General features: G+C 40.3%; 1 protein-coding gene across 1 annotated transcript in view; it reads left to right on the plus strand.

Moving 5' to 3' along the window:
* ctdp1 (CTD (carboxy-terminal domain, RNA polymerase II, polypeptide A) phosphatase, subunit 1) overlaps positions 1-7,198 on the plus strand; it is a 285,579-nt gene extending 278,381 nt beyond the window's left edge. The window contains exon 14 of the mRNA XM_060823127.1: positions 6,820-7,198. Coding sequence (XP_060679110.1) covers positions 6,820-6,955 — 136 coding nt within the window. The 3' untranslated portion in view covers positions 6,956-7,198. The remainder of the gene's footprint in view (positions 1-6,819) is intronic.
* Positions 7,199-17,050: the final 9,852 nt, after the last annotated feature.

Genomic DNA, 17,050 nt, shown 5'->3' on the forward strand with positions numbered 1-17,050 from the left:
TCATTCATATGCCTATCCAATGAACATTTAAATTCCCTTAAAGTTGGCGAGTCTACTCGTGTTGCAGGCGGTGCATTCCACACCCCTACTACTCTCTGAGTAAAGAAACTACCTCCGACATCCGTCCTATATCTATCACCCATAAATTAAAAGCTATGTCCCCTCATGCTAGCCATTGCCATCCAAGGAAAAAGGTTCTCACTGTCCAACCTATCTGACCCTCTAATTATTTTATGTCTCAATTAAGTCGCCTCTCAACCTTCTTCTCTCTAACGGAAACAGCCTCAAGTCCCTCAGCCTTTCCTCATAAGACCTTCCCTCCATACCCAGCAACGGTAAATCTCCTCTGAACCCTTTGCAAAGCTTCCAGATCCTTCACATAATGCAGTTACCCAAACTGTATGCAATACTCCAAGTGCGGCCGCACCAGAGTTTTGTACAGCTGTAGCATGACCTTGTGGTTCCAAAACTCATACCCTCTACCAATAAAAGCTAACACACCATATGCCTTCTTAAAAACTCTATCAACCTGAGTGGCAACTTTCAAGGACCTATGTACCTGGACACCCAGATCTGTGTGCAAATTTACACTATCAGGAATCTTACCATTAGCCCAGTATTCTGCATTCCTGTTGCTGCTTCCAAAGTGAATCACCTCGTGCTTTACCACATTAAATTCCATTTGCCACCTCTCAGCCCATCTCTGCAGTTTTTCTATGTCCCTGTGTAACCTACAACGTCACTATTCACAACTCTACCGACCTTAGTGTCATCCGCAAATTTACTAACCCATCCTTCTATCTCATCATCCAAGTCATTTATAAAAATGACCAATGATGATTTATAAAGTTGACCAACAGAAGTGGACCCAAAATAGATCCTTGTGGTAATCCACTAGTAAATGAACTCCAGGATGAATATTTCACATCAAACACCACTCTATCTTTTTTCAGCTAGCCAATATCTGCTAAATCACCCTCACCATGGGGAACCTTATCAAATGCCTTATATACCACATCAACCGCTTTACCTTCATTCACCTGTTTGGTCACCTTCTCAAAGAATTCAGTAAGGTTTGTGGGGCACAACGTACCCTTCGCAAAATCGTGTTGACTGTCCCTAATTAATTTATTCCTTTCTAGATGATTATAAATCCTATCTCTCATAACCTTTTCCAACACTTTACCCTCAACCGTAGTAACGCTCACTGGTCTGTAATTACCAACGTTGTCTCTACCCCACTTCTTGAACAAGGGAACAACATTTGCTATCCTCCAATCCCTGCAGTTTCCTACCCCATCCTATGCATCCTAAATCTAACACTTGGCTGGGTTCATTACCCAGTATCAAATCTAATGTGGCCTCGCCACTTGTTGGCCTGTCAACATACTATGTCAGGAAACCTTCCTGCACACATTGGACAAAAACTGACCCAGCTAAAGTACGTGAACTACAGCATTCCCAGTCAATATTTGGAAAGTTAAAGTCACCCATAACAACTACCCTGTCACTCTCACTCCTATCGAGGATCATCTTTGCTATTCTATCCTCTACATCTCTTGAACTGTTTGGAGGCCTAAACAAAACTCCCAACAGAATGACCTCTCCTTTCCTGTTTCTAATCTCAGCCCATTCTACCTCAGTAGATGAGTCCTCAAAAGTGGTTTCTGCAACAGTAATACTGTCTTTTACTTACATAGTCCCTCACTCCCCCCCCCCCCCCTTTTTAAACCATTTTCTCTGTTCTTATTGAAACATCTAAATCCCTGAACCTGCAATAACCATTCCTGTCCCTGCTCTACCTATGTCTCTGAAATGACCACAACATTCGAAATCCCAGATACCAATCCATGCTGGAAGTTCACCCACCTCATTCCGGCTGCTCCTGGCATTGAAGTAGACGCACTTGAAACCAACTTCTTGCTTGTCGGTGCCTTCTTACAAGCTTGAAATCTTAGTTTTGACCTCACTATTCTCAATTTCCATTACACTCAAACTATAATTTAGGTTCCCATCCCCCTGCTGAATTAGTTTAATCCCACCCGAAGAACATTAGCAGATTTTCCCCCCAGGATATTGGCTCCCCTCTGGTTCAGGTGGAAACCGTCCTGTTGGTAAACGTCCCACCTACCCCAGAAAAAGCCCCAATTATCCAGAATTCCAAAACCCTCCCTCCTGCACCATCCCTATAGCCATGTGTTCAACTCTTCTCTCTCCCTATTCCTCGCCTCACTAGCAGGTGGCACAGGCTCTAAGCTTCCACCCTAGCTCCCTGAATTTCTGCCTACCTATGTCACTAGTGCCTATGTGGACCACAACTTGAGGCTACTCCCCCTCCCCCTCAAGGATCCCAAAAGCATAATCAGAGATATATGGCGCCATGATCGGCACAGTATAATGGGCTGAAGGGCCTGTTCCTGTGCTGTACTGTTCTATGTTCTAAATGGCCTGGCAGCTGATAGTTCTCAGTCCAAGCTTCATGACCTCCAAGCTCATAACCCTGTCATGACCAGAACTTTGAACATCTCTGATTTAAAGAATAAATCTCATAACTCAGAGCTGTGTATCTCCAACAGCCATTGTAGGATGACATTGGTGGTTGATTGAGTGAAGGTTCCCCAGGAATAGCAGTGATGAATTTATTTTCAAAGGGAGAAGGTCTGTGCAGAACATCAACCACACATTTTCTGACCTTATTGCCACATTCATCTCCTGATCTGATTGTTTCTGGAATGCATTCATCCTGCTCATATGCTTCAGCGTCCATTTACAGTGGAGCCATATGAGAAGTAGTTCTTCCTACCTTGCACATTTACTGCTAATTTTTAGGTGATTCTATCTTTTGAAAGTTTTGGCACCGTGGGTGTTTCTAGATCAGCTTTTTCAATTCCCTTTAGGAATTAGGAAAACTTTAATTAGGTCAACATGCCTTTCCAATGTTAGCAAAGCAAACCTCCTCACCTTTCCTCATAAGTTAGATTTTTGATATTGTATATAATTCTTGTTTAGTCCTTGAGAAGCTATGGCAAAATAAAATATTCTTTGAATAGTCTTTTTGCAGTTCTGATGGCATCAATATTTTTCTCTGCAATAATTTTGATTGCATTCTTGATTTGGATAATATTCAACATCTTCTTACTTGCACACCAATTATTTTATACTTGGTCTCTTCTGGCCAGCTCTCAAAATCCCAATTCTGGCTTTCGTTTGATTCTTGACTGGTATTAGAATTGATGCTGAATACATTATCACAACGCACTTTTTAAAAATATTCTTGCACGGGATGTAGCTGTTACAGGCAATTTATTGCCTGACCTTGGTTGCCCTTCAACTGAGTGGCTCACTCTGCCATTTTGGAGGACAGAGCTGAAAATATGTTGCTGGAAAAGCGCAGCAGGTCAGGCAGCATCCAAGGAACAGGAGATTCGACGTTTCGGGCATAAGCCCTTCATCGGGAATCAGGGATCCTTCCATATCCGCCCTCCAAGGCCCCAAGGAATCCTTCCATATCCGCCACAAAAAAAACCTTCCCCTGCAACTGCAAGAAATGCAAAACTTGCGCCCACACCTCCTCCCTTACTTCTCTCCAAGGCCCCAAGGGATACTTCCATATCCGCCACAAAAAAAACACTTTCTCCATTTTGGAGGACAGTTAAGAATCCTCCACGTTGCTGTGGATCTGGTGTTACATACCAACCAGACGGAGTTAAGATGGCAGATTTTCCTCCCTAAGACAACCAGATGGATATTAACGCCAACTGAACAATGATTTCATGGTCACTAATACTGAGACTAGCTCTCCATTTCAGATCTTTTCTTCCAGATTTTGGCTTCCAAGACATGATTTCAACTGGTCTCCCCAGAAGATTAGCCTTGTCCTCGCTGTTTTTTGTCGCCATTTCACCCAAACACATTTCCAACTCTACCCATGCAGTTGTAGTACTGTAGAATTTGCTGTTGTCTTTGGGAAATCAGCGTTACTGATGATAAAAAAAAATAATTATTGTCTCATGGTTTTGTGTAATACCTAGTTCTATTTTGGAGAATCTTTATGAGCTATTCCCTGAGATGCTCAACAATTGTGGGATGATGGATCACTTTGAAGCTCTTACCAAATGCTCCAGAAAATAATTATAAAATAGAATACAAACAGGGTAGGAGCAAACCTTTCGGCCCATCGAGTCCACACTGACCCTCCGAAAAGCACCCCATTCCTCTAACCCTGCATTTCTCCCAGACTAATCCACCTAGTCAGCACATCTCTAAGTACTAGGGGAATGTAGCATGACCAGTCTATCTACCTGCATATCTTTGGACTGTGGAAGGACACAGACACGGGAGAATGTATAACCTTCACACAGATAGTCGCCTGAGGCTGGAATCGAGCTGGGTCCCTGGCAGTGCTAGCCACTGGAAACTGTGCTCCGTGGAGGGGGGCATCAAGCAGAGAGCCAGCCTACCTGTCCGGGAATCACTATTTACATGCCTTTGAGTAGCTTGTTACCCCATCACAAAGGTACTAATGGAGGTAAGGGAGGAAGTCACCGCAAGGAGTGGCTGAGCTATGTAGTTCATGAAAATGTTGAAATGCAAAAATAAAAATGAATCAGGAAGACTCTGTACTTCACTACCACTCTAGGGCTGAATGGACACAAATCACTGAGATACTTAGTTCCCCATTTACTGAGTGCTTCAGTGACCCAATGAAATGTATTGGTTGAATCTGAGTGGTGGCTTAGGTTTTGTTTTCTTGTAATGCTATAGAAGTATTAAAATATGGCTGTAACTTATTTGTGGTTATAAAGACAATGTTGCAACATTGTTCTAAAGTGAATCAGCCAGTTGTCTCTTTTTTTAGTACACTTATCTCATAAGTATTCCTGTTAATATCCATTAATTCTAAATGATAATGTTTAGATGTTTATGTTTCTGGTAAATATATCTAATATTTTCAGTGATTATGTCCCTGCTCACTATTTCTTTAAAAAAGAATAAAATCTATCTATATGCTTAACCGTAATTGTCAAATATTTTGGAAAATTGTCGCCAACAATAGGAAATAGAAGATAATTTTAAAGTGCTCTAAAAAGCTGTGACAGCGATATAGCCGTGCATTTTAATGCACAATGCTGACTAAACACATGCTGATTTAAGACACCAAAACTATGAGAAATTATGTTACGTTGTGTTTCATTTCCTCAGGAATTAAGGCAATGCTTATTTTCCAATTCTTCAAATCTGTAGTATGTTGATGCAGAATCTGCTGGCAAATTTTGTGTATTTATGAGCACTAGACAAACTTGTAATGCTATGATTTGTTAGATTGAGAACCATAAAGTAGCAATGCATTTTCCTGTGGTAGGACTTGGCTTTGTCCAGTATTTTGACCTTATATTGGACCTTCCTGTCTGTTTGAGGTGGGTCAAAGTAAACCAGAAATGTTTTTGATTCTTTATTCCACTGGAGCTCAGCAAAGTATTCAAAGAGGTTTTGGCCTCTATTTCTGTTGATGCAATTCATGGTGCTACAATTTACTCTTCCTTTGAACTGTTTCTTTCAAAATTCATTTTGACAAAGTTAAAAGGATGTGAAATAAGGTAAGGTTTCGCTGTTGATACGGTAATGGATTCGTCTTTTATAGGGTTGTAGCAGTAGAGTTTTTCAGTGCAATTCTTTTTTTGAATGTCCTTCAAAAGACACCATTGTCATTATGTGACTGGTTTTAAAGGGCATACTGGGTATACAGCATGAAGGGAATCATGGGCATGAATGGGAGTGGTGAAGGGGATATGAGGGCTAGAGTTAGAGGGCCTAACAGCTTTCAAATCAAGTGGAACTAATTTCTAGTGAAGCAAAGTGGGCCTTCTAACCAGAACGCCTCAGCTCATGTACAGTCTGGTCGCTGCATCGGATTTGCTTCCAGGGTCAACTCATCCCCTCAACCCCGCCTCCCCACCTCGCATCTTGCTTCCCTAGATTCAAAACAGTGCTTGCAAAACACATTTACGTCAAGGCAGTATGATTGCACTGATCATTTGGTAGAGTCTGTGTCATTGCTATGGGGAATTAGTGTAGCCAGAAAGCAACATTGCGTAAACTAATGAGTAATATTAAAGCACCATCTGTGCTTTAATAGGCCCCATAGTGAAGGATGGAATAAATAAATCAAATTATTTTGTTTTCCGCTGGTATTGCAGATGAAATTTGCAAAAGGAAATGATGAGAGTTCAATGCACTGTCTGAAGAAGGCTTCTATAACTGTACAGTTTAGGGAATAACTCGTGAATTGCTTGATCGTGAGCGTGTGCCAACTCATAAAGTGAATTGGTTTGTTAGTTTTCACTTTTGCCAGTTATTATTCTTTTGCTTGTGGCAAATCTTCCTTTAGTCTTTTTATTAAGTTGCAAATTAAAAATGCTGAATATGAGCGTGAATAAAATTAAATGTATCACAGTAAATGGACACCGATGACCCTGACACTTGTCGGTCTTTATAGCGCAGGCCAATGTGATATTAAGTCATTCCTGTGTATCCACGAGGCTTCCATTCTGAGAACTCCCACGAATGCGAAGCTCATTAAAAATAGGTTAAAATAGTTAAAAATGTCACGGGTATATGATCTTTGCCCGCGGACGTTGATTTGTGTTGTTACATATTCATTGACGGGGATAGGCGAATTGGTGATTTCATGGATACAGAGGATTTACTGTAGCTCTGCGCTTTATTTGTTTGAGAGAGCTGGCTGTGAGAGCCAGGAGGTGGTTGGCGCGCTCTGTTTTCTTTGCTGTCAGTAACCTGACCTGTTTTCTCTTATTGAAGGGGGCACAAGCGAAAGTTGGAAGATGATGGAGCGGGCAGCGATTCCAGTAAGCTGTCCAGCAACGAAGACGACAGCAGCTCGGAGGCTGACGAGATGGCAGCAGCACTTGAAGCCGAGCTGAACAATTTCATCTGAAGCAAGTGTTTGAAAACCATTTACTTAATGTAACAGATCTCAGACTTTTAACCGAAGACCCTGGAATGTTGTAAATTTATTGCCAATCTGTAGCATCATTATGTCAGAATCAATAACCAGATTTTCCGATGAAACCTTATGCGAGTATTCTTTTACGAAGGGAACAAAATTCCTGTATTTTTTTCCCCTCATTTTAACTGTAAAGAAAAGGGGGGTCTTCAGGATGCGCTGGGTTACAGTTGGGATGGGTAGGGGCGGGGCGTTTGGGGAGAGCAAAGGTAGGGGTGAGTGGGGTAGGGTAGGGCCATATCTGGAATGTAGTAGTATTACAGTAGATTGGTGTGCCAAGCCAAAGATTGGGGATCATCACCACAGTGAGGAACACTTGTTAACCACTGGATGAGAGCAAAAACTTTGTGATCTGTTAACATCAAGTAAATTCTTCATCAATCTTTTTTTATGAAGGGGACATTACTGAGAATATGACTGATAAAGTTTTCTGGGAAGGGTGAGGCCTAGGAATGCAGTGATTTGATTCAGTAAATAGTTCTGTTGTTTCTCATGGTTTTAAAGCAAGGTTGTGTTACAGACTAGTTGGGTTCTTCAGAAGAACATTGTGTAGATTTTTAATTCTAAGCTTCTGTTCAACTTGGGATCTTGGCACAGTGTGCTGTGCAAGCCTAAACTGCCATAACCCTTCTTTTCCTCCTCATCCATTTTCTCTTTCATGCAGAAAAGTAATGATAGGATTTCCTAGTTAAGGATTTTATTTTTCCTTGTTTGCAGGACTGATGTAAAGTTTTTGTATATCCAATTTCATATTTGACACACTGAAAATTTCTTTCATTAAATAAAGATTTAAAAAGTTATTTTGTACATGTTGTGTAGGTGACTTTTTTTTTGTCTTTGCCACTATCAATTCAATAACTAAATACAACTGTTCTTATTTAATACTTTTTTTGATAAATCTCATAGAAATTACAGCACAGAAACAGGTTCAAGCTCCACAATGTCTGCTCACCCAATCAACATAACCTTCTACTTGTTACTTGCTCATGTACTTATCAAGCTATCTCTGAACTACAAGTACTCAATGAAGATACAGAATTTTACTAGATTGCTTTGTGTTGTATTTATCAGTCATGATGAGTAACAGCAAGTATGTAAAATTTACATTGCAGAAACATTCTTCCCATCTAATCTCTTCAATAGATCTTCCCATCTAATCTCTGCCAGCAATCATGCTGGAGTGCAGAGGTCCAAAAAGGCAGCATACTACCATCTGCTCAGTTAGGGATGGGCAATAAGTACTGGCCCAACCAGTGACACCCGCATATGGAAAGAAATACATAAAGACATTGCTCCATGTGAGTTTTCTCACATACACTTTCATCCATAGGGAAAATGAGGACAGCTAATGCTGGAGATAAGACTCGAGAGTGTGTTGCTGGGAAAGCACAGCAAGTCAGGCAGCATCCGAGGAGCAGGAGAATCAACGTTTCGGGCAGGAATGTCCTAATGAAGGGCTTATGCCCACGAAACAAAACGCATACTGTTTGATGCGATCCCGTGATTGGGCAGCACATGCCGAACAATTCTGTGCCACTAATAGCTAAGTAAAGGTCAATTTAAGGTATCCAGTCAACCTATTTCCTGGCTCATCTTATACTTGCTGAATGCAGCATACATTCATATACAGGGCCATTTTTGTTTTTGCAAACAAAAAGACTGTGTTCAAGCCTTATGCTTTTTTTGAATTGCCTGGAGTTTGGAGAACCTATAGTTCCCCATTGCTTTTTCCATGCCAATGTCTCAACCAATCAGAGTTGTCTTTCCAACCAGTCATACCCTCTTCTGCAGTAATATAAATTGTGATTTTTTTTTGAAATTTGATATTCTTGCATTTCTCCTGATGAGTGCAAGCTGAAAAGCTTCAGCGACATGTCTTTCTTTTCAGCAATGCCCTAATTTCTAATGGAAAGCCAGTAAAGGGAACATTTTGTGCACCATCTTCCCTTACTGTGACACTATTGATACTAACATTTGTACATTGTACAGTGAAAATTTGTTTCCTCTTCTAATTTCATTATTAGGGAAAATGTTTTATTTTCATAATTGCATCTATTATTTTCCTATGAATAAATTCTATCTCTAATGTTCACTGTCTTTAATTTTTAATCTTTCTTGTGCATAACTTTAAGGTATCATCTTCCCTCTGGTTAATTATCTTTTTTTCAAGTGTATCTCTCAGTTTCCACTTTACACCTCATGAAGGTGACAACAGTCCATGCACGCTTCTCTGGTGCTATGCCTGACTCCACTATTCAAGCATTATTTGGCTGGCTGTTCACCCACAACAGAATCACAGCTGACCAAACCTGCTCCCTTTGAATGATTGCCACTTCAGGATGATAATAAAAGAAGCTACGTAGCAAAACCATGACTGAGGTAATATGGCAAATCACAGCAGTTTTAGTCAACTAATTCAGTACAGGAGTTGGACTCGGGATGATATTAATCTACAGGATGCAACTGGACAGTAAAAACAAAGAACTCTGGTTGCTGGAAATCAGAGACAATGACAGAAATTGCTGGACAAAAACAGCCAGTCAGGCTGCATCTATGGAGAGAAAGCAGAGTTAATGTTTTGGGTCCAGTTTCAAAGGAGGATCTCTGGCCATGAAAAGTTAACTCTACTATCTCTCCACAGATACTGCAAGGCCTGCTGAGTTTTACCAGTTATTTGTTTTTGTTGTAGATGATGCCTACTATCAGAGGCCATCCAAAGTGTACACGCAAGCCTCGACATTTTCTGTTGACAGACTGAATCTTCCTTTAACATATATTCGGTTTCAGTGAGAGAAAGAGAACGCTGACAGAATTCATCAAGAAATGCCAAATGAACCTCAAGACCAGCTATAATTATCCCACCGATTCCTTACATTTGGGCCTCTGACATATTCATGTGATCTCAATTTCCCAAAATTTTTATAAAATGTAACTTTAAGGTTTTTGTAACCAAGTGGTGCTGTCCCTACCTGTGAGCTCGGAGGCACAGGTCTAAATCCAGCCTGCTCCAGGGATGTATATTAATATCTGTGAACAACTTGATTAAAAAGAAACCAAACCTAACTCTCAGATGATTCTATATACTGTGTAGTATTAGTTCATCGAGTATGAAATGCTTGTAGTATTCTTCCAGCCATTCACCTCATTATTTGATTATTATTACATCGGAGCTTCCAATGAGGGATGTTTAATTGACACAGAGGTGGCAACACAACCATTTTATTTTCAATTAAGCTTGACTACTTTTCAAATAATAAACCTGCAAAATGCAGCCATTTCTGTCTGAGTGATAAGGGTTTCAGTTTACTTAATAAACCTCTGGGACCTTGTCAATGTTTGATAATTTACAGAAGGAATAACGTATTTATAATAAATGGCTCAACTGGATTTGCTATGCTTCTATTCACAATGAAGATTTTGCTGAATGCAACTTTTTTCCCCCGATTACTTTTGTACTAAAGGTTATTTTTGTCCGTGAACCCATTTCTTTTTCTCTCTCTCAGATGCTGACTCTACCTGTGTGATCTGATAACTCAGCGCAGACCAGGAACTGAACCTGTGATGATCTTAGTTTGTATGATTCAGTTCTCAATGCATAAATATGGTGACTGTCGAAGTCATTCACACCCATTCCAGCATGTTTTGTTTCAAACGAAATGGAGCTTTGACGTCAATACAGTGGAAGAGAATGCTGACAGAATTCGAGAAATGTCACATGCCAGATGCTCTGAAGTCTAGCTGTAATTATCTCTCCCGTGTTTTAATTATTGTTTGGAGTCCAATCACGATATTCATGCATACTCAATTTTCAATAAATAGTTAATGAACTTAAGTTACAGTTACGCATTTTTATTTCCATTATTGACAGTTTTGCCTCTATTTCTGCAAATTGTATCTGCATTAACATTTAAAATTCTTTAAAGATCTGAACGTGTTTGCTGTTTAAATTTCTATCAGTTTACCCTCTCACAATTAATAAAACTAGCAGAGCAGACCAAACTCTTATTTTCTAGATTAGAGTGGTACTGGAAAAGCGCAATAGGTCAGGCAACATCCAAGGAGCAGGAAAATCGACATTTCGGGCAAAAGCCCTTCATCAGGAATGAAGGTAGGGAGCCTCTGGGTGAACAGTTCATGTTATAGAACAGAGAGACCTGGATGTTCAAGTACATAATTCTTTGAAGTTTGCATCTCAGGCAGTCAGGGTGATTAAGAAGGCATTTGGCATGCTTGCCCTCATTGTTCAGACTGTTAAATAAAGGAGTTGGGAATTCAGATTGACGTTGTACAGGCCATTGATGAGGCCTCTTTTGGAATACAGTGTCCAGTTTTGGTCCTTCCTGTTACAGGAAGGATGTTATTTAAACTGGAGAGGGTTCAGAAAAGATTTAGCAGGATGTTGTCGGGAATGGTGGGTTTGAGTTATAAGGAGAAGCAAAATAGGCTGGGAATTATTTCACTGGAGCTTAGGAGGTTGAGGGCTGACCTTATAGATGTTTATAAAATCATGAGGGGTATAGAAAATGTGAATGGCAGGTGTGTTTTCCCTACGGACTAGGGGGCATATTTTTATGGTGAAAGGAGAAAGACATGAGGGACAACTTCTTTTACACAGAGAATGGTTCGTGTGAGAAATGATCTTCCACAAGAGTGGTGGATGCACGTACTGTTACAATGCATGAAAGACTTTTGGATAAGTACATGAATAAGAAATGTTTGGAGGGATATGGGCAAAGTGCAGGTAGGTGGGGCTAGTTTAGTTTGGGATTATGGTCGGCATGGACTGAAGGGTCTGTTTTCATGCTCTTAGACTCTATGATGCAGTCCAAAGATTTGCAAGTTAGGTAGATTGGCCATCCTAAATTGCCCATAGTGTCCAGGGATGTGCAGACTAGGTAGATTAGCAATGGGAAATGTAGGGTGACGGGGATAGGGTAGAGGGGTGGGTCTGTGTGGGATGATTTTCGGAGGATTGGTGTGGACATGATGGGCCAAATGGCCTGTTTCCACACTAAGGATTCTATGACTCTATGTGAAGAAAGCAAGTGATTTTAGTTATTGACTTGAATGACCAGAATCTCAGTTTTCAATCATTATATCTTTACATTCCTGCAGATTCTGGGTTTATCTATACATACAATAGTACAACATGAAGGAGGCTCATTATTACCATATCCACTCTTGATAAAGATTTCCAATTATCCTCACTCGTCTACCCTGTCCCCACCTTTATATTCCTTTCAAGTATTTATCCAAATGTCCTTCTGAGACCTATCATGTGACCATTAACCTGTTCTTGAGTTCCCTCCCCCGAAGGCAGAGGTGGGTCCAACCTGTTACCTGGGACATCCTCCACAGGTATGGCAACTCGGATCCAGTCCAGCCAGAAACTGGATCAAGCCCCTTATTCATGGCACTGATCTGATCCACCACACTTCAAGGACTCTGTTGGATACTGCCCTTTATTAAATTCATTCCTGAGGTGTGAATCTTGGCCAGCATCCAAGGGCTGGTGAGCTGAAGCCTTGAACCACTGCAGTCCATTCGGTGTAAATACACCAACAATGCCCTTTGGAATTCCAGAATTTGAACCAGTGACAGTGAAAGAAGAGTGATTTAGTTCTATGTCTGAACGGTGAGCGGTTTGGAAGGAGACTTGCAGTGGTGTTGTCCCCATGTTTCTGCTTCAAACTCACCTTAGACTTGGGAACATGGCCTTTTGGTTGAAGCACAGGCATTGGATTTGCTGCAAAAGCTGCTGGCATATGCTGCCAGTGCAACATTGACCTAGTACGGTACTGTAAATAAATATGTTTGTCCCCTTGATCACCATTGAAAAATGTGACAAGCAGGTCTGGCTTTGTGTCTGCACTCAGAATCAAGGCATGACTAGGTACAGTGACTAGGTTCAGTGAACCTGGACATTTTGAATGATGCAAACATGCACAAAAAGACAAGACAATACAGGAATGCTGTGAGCATCCAAGGAGGTGGAGAGTGAGTGAGCACTGAGAGAGCACACTAAGAGCCAGATGTACGGTACCCTAGTTTAACCCATCAGGTAGCTGTGTGTTTCTACGTACAAAGTGTTCTGGAAGCAAAATTATAATGCAAGGTGTTGGTGTGTTCCAAAGTACAATGAATTAGAGAGCTGTATTCTGAGTGAAACAAAGTATTGGAGAAACTCAGCAGGTCTGGCAGGACCAATAGAGAGACATACACAGTTACCATTTCACCCATTTCTTACTGCTTTTCTCTCTACAGATGGTGCCAGACCTGATGAGTTTCTCCAGCACTTTGTGTCTTTGTTTCAGATATCAGCATCTGCATTTTATTTTTAATTTTAGTGTACGCTTTGAGAATTGGAGATGTGCCAAGATGATGATGTCAGGATGGAAGCATGTTTAGTGCCAATATCTGTGGATGGGAGTTATGTAAGTGGTGATGAGGTTTTGTGCATTGTACAGTCCAAGGTGGAAGTCCAAAGGAGCAAGCAGTGAATTTGAGTCACTAGGTACCCACTCTGACATTAACGTGGGGAACTGTTGCCATCTAGTTTCTCTCCAGCACCTGGAAAAATAGGAAACTACATATAAATAAGTACAGACATGTTAATATCAAGGTATTAATGAAAGTAAATTGGCCTCTTACCAATAACTAGCAAGATTCTCATTTGGCCATTCAAACTTTGGGTGCAAAATCAGACTTTGTTTTTCTTCAGTACCAAGAATCTTGCATATTCTCTGAACTGACTCAACATTGCCCATATTGTTCAGGGGCAAGGAAATTTTAGCTCTGATCTAATCTTGACTCTGAGTCAGTTTTCAGTTGCTCCCTGCTCCTGGTTTCTGTTCTGAATGTGCACTAATAGGCTCCACCTAGTGGCTGAAGTCAGTTAGTGGGATTCAGCAGTACCTTGCACCAACTAATGTCAGTCATTAGATGAAGCCCAATTACCTTAAGATACAGGCTGAGTGTATGTTTTTTTCAATTTTGTATGCTGTAACATATTTCCTTTATATTAGTGATGTATTTTAATTTAAAAGTTATTTCAAACTGGAATGCACTGTGCTGAGCATGGAAAGTTTAATATTTCAACTTGGCTTTTTCAGCAAGAAATGTCCAAGGGAACCTGACTTTAGCTTTAATATTGATTTCTATGGGAATTCCTGATTCACGTAAAATTGTTTCACTTAATGTTTTGGTTTCATTTCTGACTGTTGTAACATTAAATGAGGACGACCTATTTTGAACTAGTGTTTCTTGTATAAAGTAATAGGACTGGTTAAAAATTGCAGATTGCTCTTCTTCAGTTATACATCCAGGAGAATTAGAATGATCAATTTACTCAAGTTACAAAAGAACAGGAGAACAATGAAAAGGGTACAATGTCACCAACACACAGCACCATCTTAGATATAAAAATATGTACATAGCTTACATACAAAAAAAGAAAAATAAAGAGAAATGTTATACTACATTGCAGATACACATCGAATATATTTAAGTTAGGAAAATAAGAAATAAAGCTAAAAATTTAGCGTTATAGAATTTCTATAAGGGTTTCCATATGGTCTGACTAGGCTCTACCAGTTCCCAACCAGGAGCCATCTTCACTCGACCCACTGGCTACTGTCCCCACTCCGCTCCGGCCCACGGGCAGAAAGTGCAAAAAGACAGAAGAGAGAAAAAAACACAATAGAGAGAGAAAAGAATTGAAAGGAATGGACAAGCTCTGGCTGGAGCATCCTACTCCTCCACCAGCTTGGTCCAGACAAGCACATATTCTAATCTGTGGAAGCATCTTCTTGTAGATTTGTAAAAATATATCTTCCTTTCAGCACAAAAATGTAACTCATACATGACTAGTCACCTGGTTTACTTGACTAAATTCCTGAATGGACACTAACCTGCCGCAATGAAATCCCAGTTAGCAAAGCTTCACTAGTTGAGGTGATGTGATAAATGTAATGTAAATATTAATTTAACAGGACATGAAATTCGAACTTGAAATTATTCATTGAAGGTACTTCAGATGCCTTTCTGAAGCCACTCTCTATTCTCACTGGTACTCTTCCATGTCTTCTGTGATGTATTACCAAATCTGAATCCTAGCAACAACATTGATCCCTATTTTCTGGCTTCCTTCACCCCTTTCCCCAACTACTATTCAATGCATGTATCCATTTGTCCTTTAAGTAAAATGGAATTCAGACCAATCATTTCATTACCTTGCCCCAGTGCATCATTATTGGGCTCTGAATTTTGGGTTTATTTCAATATTCACAAATATTGTCTTTCTGCCCTCGCTATTTTTGTGAACTTCTACTAGCCAGTATTTTAGAGTTATTACCTCTAATAAGTCCTTTCCTTTTTAGATTTTTTGAAGATGTGTCTCAATTTCCTTCCAGTGCTTACTGTGCTCAGTTTTTCAGGTTGTTGCAAGTGGTGCCATCAGGAAATGACTTTGGCTCTTGACAAGTTATTTGATCAAAGGGAAGTACATTGGAAAGTTGAGATCCTAGCCTTCCCCTCCCATTTGCATATGTGCATTTAGAAAGAGTGGTTGCTAGATTTAGCAACATGGTGACATAATGGAAATGGCATGAGCAACTCAGAGGTGCTGGCTAATTTCTCTAGTGGCAATGGTTCAAATCCCACCATAGCTGCTAGTGGAAATTTGAACTCAATTTAATTTAATATAAAATATGGAAGGAAATGTTCATTTCAGCAATGATGACGATGAAATTATCTTAGAGGGAAGGAAATCTGCCATCCTTACTGATCTGGTCTAATTTTGATTCTTAGATTATGGAAACACATTTGATTCTTAACTGCTCTCAGGGACAATTCAGGATGGAGAATAGTAATAAATGTTGGCCTTGCCAATGACTCCTGCAGATCCTGAAAGAATAGCAAAAATTGGATCTGTTCACCTAAATGCGTCATGCTTTTTAAGCCCTTTGACTTTTTCATACAGATATGGGTCATTCTTTCCAAACCTCCTCACATTTGTTGTATTCCCCTGTCAAACCTCAGTAAATAAGTCTGGGAATGCTTTGGAATGAGAATGGATTGCAGATTCCTGCCTTGCACTATAGTGCCCTGACTTCTCCTGCCAGCCACAAAGCTGAGGTCAGGTAGGAAGTGGCCCTGCAAATAATCAGCCACTTACGGACCTGACTTAGGACAATGGCATTAGGCTGCCCTAGGCATCATCTGTACCACATAAAGTTGTAGGGAGACCATGGGTGGACAGGGGGGCCATGCACAGAATTTTATAGGAGCCACTGCCTGTGTATCTGCTTAAGCAAAGGGGAACCTGTACAATTCTGCCCTGAAGAGCATCTTATGCCAATTTCCAGTTTCTGTGCTAATTTCGCCTTGTGGGTCTGAGAAATGATAAATTACAATGTACTAACCTACGTTTAAACAAACTGCTTGATGAATAGGTTCAATCCTAATCCTATTTTTAAAAATTAGCGAGAGTTCTATTGAGCCCAATGATTACATGATAGATGATGATGCAGTTGCGCTGTCCTATGTCTGTGCTCAGACTGGGAAAAATCGTAACCATCCCAATGTGCAGCTCTGCAGGATGGATGTTTCAATAAGATCCCTTATAATGGATAATGAGGGGGAGTGTGACCCTGGCTATCCTGCAATTCAGAACCTAATAGTTGGTACACAGTTCATGTTCTAATGAGCATATTAATAATGCAAACCTATCATTACTAATTATGAAATGTTTCACATCCATTTTGTGAAAGCTGAATTGCTGCTTTCCCTTCCTGCTACATAATGAGATTCAAGTTGCTAGCTGTTGACATTGTGTCTGAATGTATTCTCCATGGCAGGCTTGATTCCAAACAGGCCCAACTTTCTGAAAGTCCAGTGGGATTCCTAATTACCTGAAGATAACCATTTTTGATAAGATGTTAAATCAGTAAGGATATGTCCCAAAATGTACTGATAATTAAGGGATAATGCATTCTCTATTTAGTAAGTTTGAGAAATAGTGGAAGC

Source organism: Hemiscyllium ocellatum, chromosome 4 (assembly GCF_020745735.1).
Source record: "Hemiscyllium ocellatum isolate sHemOce1 chromosome 4, sHemOce1.pat.X.cur, whole genome shotgun sequence".
In the NCBI taxonomy this organism is placed as follows: domain Eukaryota; kingdom Metazoa; phylum Chordata; class Chondrichthyes; order Orectolobiformes; family Hemiscylliidae; genus Hemiscyllium; species Hemiscyllium ocellatum.